The sequence below is a fragment of the Hipposideros armiger genome, unplaced genomic scaffold, assembly GCF_001890085.2.
Source record: "Hipposideros armiger isolate ML-2016 unplaced genomic scaffold, ASM189008v1 scaffold_119, whole genome shotgun sequence".
Lineage (NCBI taxonomy): Eukaryota > Metazoa > Chordata > Mammalia > Chiroptera > Hipposideridae > Hipposideros > Hipposideros armiger.
In genome coordinates this window covers 509,526-520,807 of record NW_017731469.1, presented here as the reverse complement: position 1 = coordinate 520,807, position 11,282 = coordinate 509,526, and the positions used below count along the sequence as shown (strand labels likewise).

The window sequence follows — 11,282 nt, the reverse complement described above, 5'->3', positions numbered from 1 at the left end:
AAGAGACCTCCTGTCCCTCAGCTTCCCATAGAGATTTTATGGGAATCACGTCTCTCAAGGGGAAAACAAGGCAGGCAGTTAGAGGCAGGCTTTGGGTCTCTGCATTCCTGCACATCCCACAGAGTGGGACAGCCAAGGGGACATCCCCTCTCCACCCAAAACTCCCCTTTGTATTGTAATTACCTACCCCTGTGGGGAAACAAATGGGCACAAAATACCCAACAAGATCAGACCAGTCACTTGCACCTGTGCAAGTACCTCTTGTCAATCACAGGTGCCAATCAAGTGGTCCCACGCCCAGATGGGAAGAGCCCATTCTAGAGAAAGGGGATAAAAACTCCAAGTCCTGGGAAGTCCGCCCTGCTCTTTTTGACCACTTCTTCCCTTTTTGAATCTCTTCCTCCCTTTTTTGAGCCTTTTGAGCCTTGCCTTTGCGCATGGCCCACTCCAAACTCTTTGAAATGTACTATGTCTTCTAATAAACTACTTTTTATTCCTGCATCTCATTCAATTCTTTGCTCGAATTGCCAAGGACCTGGACTTTGTGACGAGAAGGGCCCACTCTCTGACAACAGAAGTACTCAAAAGAAAAAAGAACACAATGACGGGGATATGTCAAGGGGACACAGGAGCCAACTAAAAGGGTTCCCAATGGCTAAAGCTAGGACAATGTGAGCAACAAAGTGGTATTGAGTTATAATCTGAAGTATAAAATAAATATCCATGAGTTCATGCTGATGTAAATAAATGATTGACTGGATGGATAAATACATACATACATACATAGGGGGAGACAAGTCTCTCATGGAAAATTCTAAATAGTTTTATTTAGATACTTTGCTCTCAAGGAGGTGGGAGGTGAAACATAACTCTCTACTCCTTAAGTGTGGGTGTACACAGTGATTTCCAAGAGTACAATATGGAAAGGGAAGTAAAAGAGGAATTCTACAGTGCAGGAACCTATGTAACTAAAACACCACGTCAGCCAGTGTGTGAGGAGAACAACAAAAGTGATGTCATTTTCATAGCCTGTACCCTTGATATGATGTGATAAAAATGGTACTTCACCTCTGTGGTCTTCCTCCCTGAAACCCAAAACCCCAGTTTAATCGTATCAGACAAATTCCAATAGAGGGATATTCTACAAAATAGCTGACCAGTACTCCTCCAAATTATCAAGGTCATCAAGAGCAATAAAAGTCTGAGAAACTGCCAAGAGGAGCCTAAGGAGGTGTGATGACTAAATGTTATGTCCTGGATGGTCCTTGGAACCAGAAAGGACACTAGGTAAAAAATAAGGAAATCTGAATAAAGTATGGACTTTAGTAATAAGGTATCAATATCGCTTCATTAATGTAACTAATGTAGGATGCAAACAATAGGGAAACTGGGCGTGGGTCTATGGGAATGCTCTGTCCTTACCCTCCCGATTTTTCTGTAAATCTAAAACTGTTCTAAAAATAAAGATCAATTTAAAAAGAACTATCAACAACATATTCCATCTGGCAAACTACCCTTCAGATAAAGGAAACCTGAGAGAATTTGTTGCTAGCTAACCTCTTCTTACAGAAAGGTTAAAGGAAGTTCTCTAAACAGAAAGGAAATGATAAAAGAAGGCCTAGAGCTTCAGACAGGAAAGAACATCAGAACGGGCCCAAACAGGGGCATACTATCCTTCTCTTCGTGAGTTTCTTATATCACATTTGAGGTGAAAGCAAAAATTATACCACCATCTGATATGGTGGCTCAATATTTGTAAAGCAAATACTTAAGCCGATTACATATTTTTTAAGTGGGGAAGGTAAAGGGATCTAAATGGATGTAAGGTCTCTACACTTCCCTGGAAGGCTGGAACACTAATCCCAGCAGACTGTAATAAGTTACATATTTATATTGTAATGCCGACCACAGAAACTTAGAAAGCTATGTAAAGCAGTGTGTTCAAAAATACCATAAATAAATCAAGACAAAGGCCTAAAAAATGTTAAAGTAACCACAGGAAGGCAAGAAAAGAGCAAGAGAACAAGAAACAGGGAAAATGAACAGAAAACAAAGAATAAAATGGCAAACTCAAGTCTTAACATATCAATAATTACTATTACAGGTTGAATTGTGTCCCCCCCCCCAAAATATATTCAAATCCTAACCCCTAGTACCTGTGCATGTGACCTTATTTGGAAATAGGGTTGTCTTAGTTTGGGTTGCCATTATGAAGTACTATAAAGAAGGTGGCTTGTGAACGACAGAAATTTATTTCTCACACTTCTGGAGGCTGGAAGTTGAAGATTAGGGAGGCAGCATGGTGGAGTTCTGGTTAGAGCCCCCTTCCAGGTTGCAGACGCTGACTTCTTGCTGTGTCCTCACATGGCAGTAAGGGCAAGGGAACTCCCTGAGGTCTCTTTTGAAGGGGCACTAACCCGCCCCCTCCACGCCTGCCCCTGCATTCATGAGGGCTCTACCCTCCCGACTTAATTACATCCCAAAGGCTTCACCTCCCAAAACCATCACATTAGAAATTAGCCTTCGAGGGCCGGCCGAGTGGCGCGATGGTTAAGAACTGGCTTGGGATGCCAGAGTGCCCCGGTTCGGATCCCACATATGAGGGCCAGTGACACTGCCCTCCACAGCTAAGGTGCTGAACAACAGCTCAACCTGGAGCTGGGCTGCCGTGAGTCGCCGGCGACGGCGTGGGCTGCAGCCCCTGTGGCAGTGGACTGCCATGGGCTACCGTGTGTAGCCAGCAGCCAGCGTGAGCGGCCAGCAGCTGCAGTGAGCGGCTGTCCAGAGGCCGGCGACTGATCTGCCTCTCCTGGGAACAGCGCAATGATGGTGCCAACTTGGGCCAGTGAAGCAACGTCCTCCACAACTAGACTGAAGAACAAAACGACAGCAACTTGTCTGTTCCCCTTCCCCCAATTCCCCAGCGCTGTTCCCATCCCCCCAATTCCCCAATAAAAGTCTTTAAAAAAAAAAGAAATTAGCCTTCGAGGGTAAAGGGAGTCAAACATACGGTGACGGAAGGACAACTGACTCTGGATGGTGAGCACACAATGCAATATATAAAGTATTATAGAATTATACACTAGAAACCTATGTAAATTTACTCACAATGTCACCCTAATAAATTTAACTTTAAAAAGTACCTTTACTAATATTAAAAAAACCTTTTAACTAGTAAGCAATTTAAAAACTTTGATTTAAAAAAGTCAGTTCATAATTCTATCCCCCTCCCCAATATTTCAAGGTTCAGATTCAATCTTATACTCATCTTGAGTTTAACAGAGATGTCTTCCTTCATTTGTTTTAGCCTTGCTTATTTACATATTTACATACCTTTCTACATATCAAGTGGGGTTTTAGGATTTTTCTCAACTTAATCAATGGACATTTAAAAGAATTAACTGATTGGAACAGTTTTCCTTCTTGACCTTTTAATTATCTACCAAGGAAACACTGACTCAGTACTCACACAAAACAGAGCACCATATATCACACTTAACGGAATTGTACTCTACATTTTATTTGTCCTTATTTTCACTGGTGTTGGCTCATCTGAATTTTTTTCAGTTCTCATTAATTCTGAATAATTCTGTTATAACTTAGTGTCTACAGCCATTTGGATATCATTTGTTCAAACTTTGGCTACTTATATAATTAAAAGAAAAAAACAACTTTGGCTACGTATACTCTTCATCTGTTACCATTTTTTCTTTTTTTTTAAAGATTTTATTGGGGAATTGGGAGAGGGGAACAGCGCTGGGGAATTGGGGAACAGACAAGTTGCTGTCATTTTGTTCTTCTGTCTAGTTGTGGAGGACGTTGCTTCACTGTCCCATGTTGGTATTACCATTGCGCTCTTCCCGGGTGAGGCAGTCGCTTGCTGGCCATTGGACAGCCGCTCACGGCGGCTCTTGGCAGCTCACGCTGGCTGCCGGCCACTCACACCGGCTGCCAGCCACTCATGGCAGCTTATGGCAAACCACTGCAGCAGGGGCTGCAGCCTATTCCATTACTGGAGACTCACGGCAGCCGAGCTCCAAGTCAAGCTGTTGTTCACCATCTTAGCTGTAGAGGGTGCAGCGTCACTGGCCCTCATATGTGGGATCCGAACCGGGGCCCTGCTGCTCAGCGCTGGTGTCCCAAGCCAACTAGTAACCAATGTGCCACTTGGCCGGCCCCTGTTACCATTCTTTTTAAAAGTCCATTCTAAATATATAATAATATGCAAAGTAAAAAAAAAGAAATTAGCTTTCAACATGAATTTGGGAGGAACACAAACATTCAGTCTATAGCAAGTGTCTTTGCAGATGTAATCAAGTCAAGATAAGGCCATTAGGGTGGAGTCAAATACAATATGACAGGGATCTTTATAACAAGTGGGGAATATGGACACAGACTCAAAGAGAAAGGAGAATACCATGACACGTGAACACAAACACAGAGGAAAGAGGGCCACGTGAAGATGGAGGCAGAGGTTGGAGTGATGCTGCTAGAAGCCAAGGAATGTGAGAGGTGACCAGAAGTTGCAAGAGGCAATGGACGATTCTGCCCAAAACCACGCAGAGGGAGGTGGCCTTGCCAACACCTTGATTTCTGACTCCTGGCCTCCGGAACTGGGAGACAGTTTGTGGCACTTAATCACAGCAGTCCTAGTAAAATGATACAATTGATTCAAATGAAAATGGTCAAAATTCACCAAATTCAAAGACTGAGTGGGTTTAAGAAAACATGATCTGAGTATATGCTGTCTAAAAGAAACTCACTTGACACACAATGACATAGGTAAGTTTAAAGTAACAGAATATAAAAAGACAAACCATGCAAACATTAATAAAAAAAGCATGGGTTAAATCGATATATATTGACCTGGGAGTATATCCACTGAAGTCTGAGAAAATCATACATACATAGACACACATCTGTATGTGTATTATATGCATACAAACATACACACTCATGAAGAAGGTGTGAAAGGCTACACAAATTGGTCCCCTCAGGGTTACAAGGGAAGGGGAGGAGATATGAAAGGGGAAAGATTATTAACCTTATCTTTTTATATTTGGGGATTTTTTCACTTGTTCCTGAGTACATACTGTATTTGTAATTTTTTAAAAAAAATGCAAATAAGTAAATTTTTTGAGGAGAAATTTTCCCCTCAAACTTACTTTTGGTCTTATTCTCTACTTTGGTGAATTGGTATTATCATTTACTCCCAAGACAAGAGACCTGCAGGTAATTCTAGATCCTTCCTTTTCTGTAATCTTCCATCCTTCCACCTAGTCTCCAAATCCAGATTTTAATTCATAAATATCCCCTACCTTCCTCTAGTTAATCATATTCCTGTCAATTCTAGTTTCTAAATGTCTTTTAAATCCTTTCCACTCTTTACCACCCCTGCTCCTAAGGACTGTATCATCTCAACAGCCTTTAAAATAATCCTGTTTTACTTCCCCACCCAATCTCTCTCAGACAACGCTTTCAGAATCATCTTTCTAAATAGTTATAGTGTACGCTTGTTGATGCACAAATGAAAATATTTTTATTTTAACAGGCATATTTCGACTTTAATATTCATAAGAAACTTATGATTTCAAAGGTATTATTGGTTAAATTTAGTAAGTTAAAATGGCGAAGGTAGAATATGACCAAGTGAAGCTGGAAAACATTGGTCTATAAAGGATAAAGCCCAGTGATCTGGTCCCACCCCGCCTTTTCAACTTTGTCATCATTAAGGTACCATTCCAATTAGAGAGAACTTTCTGATAGCCCCCAAACCTGCCATGTACTTCCATTCCTCTCTGCCATTCCTCATGCTGTTCTCCTCCTACCTAGTAAATGCCTCCTTTTCCTTCAGTATTCAGCTCAAATATTTCTTCTGTGAGGAATTTTTTGCACGTGAATGTCTATAGCACTTTATTAATAATTACTGGAAACTAGAAGCAACCAAGATGCCCTTCAGTAAGTGAATGGATGAACTGTGGTCCATCCAGACAACAAGATACTGCTGAGTGATAAAATGGAATGAGTTATCAAACATGCAAAAACATGGATGACACTTAAATGTATATTTCTATGTGAAAGAAGCCAGTCTGAAAGGTCTACATACAGTATTGCATTCATGTGACATTCTATAAGAGGCAAAACTATAGTGAGAGTAAAGAGATCAGTGATGCCTGGGACTTTGTGGGGAAGGAAGAGGGTTGACTAGGTGAAGCACATGGTGAATACTTAGGGCAGTGAAACTGCTCTTATGAGACTGTCATGGTAGACACTTCCAGGTTTCTCAAAACCTATAGAATTTCATAGCACAAAGAGCGAAGCTTAATGTGTGCAATTAAAACAAAAATAAATTAGGAGAACAAGGGATACAAGGTCAGAATGCAGAATGTAAAATAAGAGTTGAACGGCATCACAAGTTCATGAAACAAGCTACTGAAGTGGGTAGGGGCTGAAGGTGCAAACCTGCATAACTGTAAATGAGTGATGCCTGTGAGATTACAGACAAAGGGGACTGTACCAAGCACTCTATCCAGTTGGTACAGCTGTTTCCCATGTGGGTACTGGTTAGCAATTCTGCAACCACTATACATCTATATGGAACTGAACACTAAGGAAGCACATGGTGGATTGTAGAGCCAGGAGCCTCCCTGTTGGAGAGGGAAGGTACAGATGAGCAAAGGGAAGAGGCTAATATGGTCCATGTGGTAATGGAGAAATCAGTATGCACTCATGTTTAGCTTAATACAGATGCATTTGTAAATATTTATACATGTGTTGTTAAATTAATTAAACAAAGAGGCCAGCAGATAAAGTGACTTTAATATGGTGGTGGCCGATGCAAGCAAATCAAAATCTAAACTTATAAATGACTCAAGGCTATGAAATCAAAATGCTAGGGACAAACAATCACAAACAGCCAACTAGGCTTTAAGCTATTGCAAATAAACAATTTCCTTACTTTGCTTCCACCTTTTCTCTACCCACAGTTTGGCTCTGCCTGATTGGAAGGGATTTTTGCTCAAACAAACTCTCTCAAATTTTAATATGCCTCAGTTTACCTTCCAACAGCTTGGTGTGAGAAGAGGGAATGAAGGAGAGCCCCTACAGCCCCCAGGAGCAAGGGGTGACCAGGCCAAGGCACCCCCCTGAGCCCAGGAGCTCCCTGCCCCCTCACTGCTTCTGGAGGCCCTGGGCAAGCCCTCCACCACCACCACCACCGGCCCCTCAGCCTTTGCATTATGAGCTCCCAGATTCCATTTCTTTCTGTGGACTGGGTCTGACCAACAAACCACACTGGGCTGAGGATTTTTTTTCTGCCAGCAAACCTATAGCACCTCTATAGTAGTGCTTGCACTTTATAATATGGTAATTCTTTGTTCATATTTTTGTCCTCCCCATAAAGTCATGAACTCTTCCTGGACAAGGACTAAACCTTACCCAAGTTCTTATCTCAAAATTTCACAAAATACCTGGCGTAAGTAAGTCCTCATGAAATGTAAGGTGACCAAAAGGACTGAAGTCTGGAATCTAGGGTCAACGAGAACATTCCCTAAAGGTAAATATGCTTTGCGTGTTACTGCAGCTTCCTGTCTTCTTTTGGACACCGCCTTGGTCACCTGGGAAAGAACACAAAGGTCAGAGTCATGGAGGTTTCAGGGATATGAACAAAACAGATTAGAAAGGCTTAAGGTCAGGCCAAGGTTGCCCCAACTGGCACTAAGTTGACTGTTCTGCCAGCTGCTTCTGTCTCTGTGGACCAAATCTCCCCATCTTCCCTGTCTATCTGCTTTCTGACTATATGGGGTGAGGACACCCTGCAATTGTGGCTTCAGCCTACTTCTGGGGTCAGCAAAAGTGTCCTGGATGTGAGGTAGCAGAATGGATATTGCTCTGCTGAGGCTTAATTTCTGGGTTACAGTTTGGAGCTCTCTGGATTGGTATTTCCATTCTAGATAAGGCACAGTGGTTGTGAAAGGTTGTTCGTGATGGTGGAGGAAATAGATGCAGGTGAGGGGAGAGGGAGAACTAGGTTGACTGTCATCATGCAAATGTCACATGGAAAACATTTAAACACTTCGGCTTAAGGTCAGCTGTGATGATAGCCCCACTTCCTGTAGGAATGCTGACAGGGCAGGCAGAGAGAACTGGGGAAAGGTTGCAGGTCCCTTACGTGACAGACCTGGAGCTATCCCTCCCTCCAAATGCCCGTCCCTCTCTTCACACGAAATACAGCCCTTATGGTTTATTATCTCTGCGTGGTCTTTGGTTACACACCCTGACAAAGGGCGCAGTGCATAAGGGTTGCATGTTTCCAGCTTCCTAGAGGCTGCTTTCTTGGGAAACAGCCCCCACAGTCCATGAATAGGCAATATAGCATCGCTCTGCCATGAAACTGTTAACATAGAAGGGTTTGTATTGAAAATTCGTTTTTGACTTTTTAGTTATTGTTTAGGGAATGGGAAATGGTGCCAATCAAGAAGCACTAGATAAAATGGGGCCTCAAGACCATTTATTAAGCTTTTTTTCCTTTAGCTACTTGATTCTGAAAGCCAGGAAGGATTTGGCAGATGTGAGGGCTGGAGTGTATGTGTCAGATGGCTCATTATAGAAAAGGCAAATATGAAGGTATATGCTATACATCGGGACTATGAAGCTGAGCTCACTAAACTCAATATCCAACATTTAAAAAGATGTTTTCCATTTAAAATAATACATGTTAATTATAGAAAACATGGGATATGAAGTTCTCTAGGTGACTCTATCTGTATTCACTCTCTAAAGCAGGCTTTCTCAAACATTAACGTACATATCACGGGAAGCTTTAATGACCACGACACAGAAGCTTGTTACAAGGCAGCTTCCTAGATCCTAACCCAAGAAATGGACTAAGTCAATCTGGGAATCTGAATTTACATAAGCATACCAGGTAATGCAGAGGGGCCACACTTTGAGAACTTGAGCCTAACGGTACAGCCTCATTCTTAGCGTATGGACCAATGATTCTAAATTTCTTCTTATTTCATCTTTCCTTCCTTTAGCAATCTTATGCATTGAGGTAGTTCCAGTGTCCATGGATAAGATTGCTAAAGATTCCTGAATATTTATTTCTACCCTCAATTTGGAACCAAGTTTATTACTACTTGCAAGATACTATGTGCCTTGCCAGCACCTCGAACTCAACATGTTCAAAATTGAAGCCATTAGTCACTCCATGAATAGCAGCTTCTTACTATGTACCCGAAATTATGATAAAGATCTGGGATAGAAAGATGAATTAAAATATAGTCCTTGCCTTTGAGATTCTCTCATGCTATACACCGTGATAAAAAAAAGAATACATTCTATACTAGAAGTATGTATACAGTATTATAGAGACACAAATGCCAGAGCAATTAGTTCTGCCTGGGAGGTAGAGGATTGGGTGGTAAGGGCTCTACTCTAAGGGAAGATATTATAAGGAGCATGTCCCTGAATTCCCTGACAATACATTCATAAACTATATCCTCTGGCCATTCAGCTATTGGAAACTTACTAATTTTATATTAATTTGTACTAGATTTATAATGAGTTAAGTATGGTTGTTTCCATGTCTTGGCCACTGTAAATAAAGCTGCAATGAACATTGAAGCACATATACCTTTATAGACAAATGTTTTCAGATTTTTTGGGTAGATACCCAGGAGATGGATTGCTGGGTCATATGGGAATTCTATTCTTAATTTTTGGAGGAACCTCCACACTGCCTTCCATAGCGGCTGCACCAATCTGCATTCCCACCAACAGTCTATGAGGGTTTCTTTTTCTCCACAGCCTCTCCAACATTTATTATTTGTCTTGTTGATGAGAGCCATTCTAACAGGTGTGAGGTGGTATCTCATTGTGGTTTTTATTTGCATTTCTCTGATGATTAGTGATGTTAAGCATTTTTTCATATGTCTATTGGCCATCTGTATGTCCTTTTTGGATAAATGTCAATTCAGGTCCTCTGTCCATTTTTTAATTGGATTGTTTTTGTTGTTGTTGAGTTGTATGAGTTCCTTATATATTTTGGATATTAGCCCCTTATCGAAGGCACTATTTGAAAAAATCTTCTCCCATTCAGTTGGTTGCCTCTTTATTTTGTTGATGGTTTCTTTTGCTTTGCGGAAGCTTTTTAGTTTGATATAGTCCCATTCATTTATTTTAGCTTTTACTTCCCTTGCCTTTGGGGACAAATTCATGAAATCCCCTTTGAATCCGAGGTCCATAAGCTTAGTACCTATGTTTTCTTTTATGCAGTGTCCTTCGATAGATGATTGGATACAGAAGATGCAGTATATATACACAATGGAATACTATTCTACCATAAGAAAAGATGAAATAGTGCCATTTGCAACAACATGGATGGATCTTGAGATTATTATGCTAAGGCAAAATAAGTCAGATAGAAAAAGTGGAGAACCATGTGATTTCACTGATACGTGGCATATAAAACTGAAAACAACAAAGGAACAAGACAAACAAAGAAACAAAAACTCATAGTCACAGACAACAGTTTAGTGGTTACCAGAGGATAAGGGGTGAGGGAGGTGGTAGAAGAGGGTAAAGGGGGTCAAATATATGGTGATGGAAGGAGAACTAACTCTGGGTGGTGAGCACACAATGTGATATATAGAGGATATATTACAGAATTGTACACTTCAAACGATGTAATTTTACTAACCATTGTCATCCCAATAAATTTAATTTAAAAAAGAACTCTGACAACTCAAAAGTAAAAACACAACCTAATTTTTTAAAAAACAGAGATTTCAATAGACATCTCTTCAAACAAGATATTCAAATGGCTAACATGCACATGAAAAGATGCTCAACATCACTAATCATCAGGGAAATGCAAATCAAAACTACAATGAGATACCACTTCATACCCACAAGGATGGCTATAATCAAAACAACAGATAATAATAAGCATTAGGGAGGGTGTGGAGAATTTGGAACCGCCCCATAAACTACTAGTGGGAATGTAAAATTGTACAGACACTGTGGAAAACAGTTTGATAATTCCTCAACAAGTTAGATATAGAATTACTATATGACCCAGCAATTCCACTCCTATGTATATACCCAAAAGAATTAAAAACAGGTGTTCAAATAAAACCTTGAGCATGTATGTTCATAGCAGCACTAGTCACAATAATCAAAAGGTGGAGGGCCGGCCGAGTGGCGCGATGGTTAAGAGCTGGCTTGGGACGCCAGAGGGCCCCGGTTCGGATCCCACATATGAGGGCCAGTGACACTGC

General features: G+C 41.0%; 1 protein-coding gene across 4 annotated transcripts in view; it reads right to left on the bottom strand.

Annotated features, from left to right (window-relative positions):
• SNX12 (sorting nexin 12) overlaps positions 1-11,282 on the bottom strand; it is a 113,113-nt gene that overhangs the window by 24,757 nt on the left and 77,074 nt on the right. For all 4 annotated transcript variants that reach the window (XM_019648037.1, XM_019648035.1, XM_019648034.1 and 1 more), the window contains one exon: positions 7,470-7,616. In XM_019648037.1, coding sequence (XP_019503582.1) covers positions 7,470-7,616 — 147 coding nt within the window. The remainder of the gene's footprint in view (positions 1-7,469; positions 7,617-11,282) is intronic.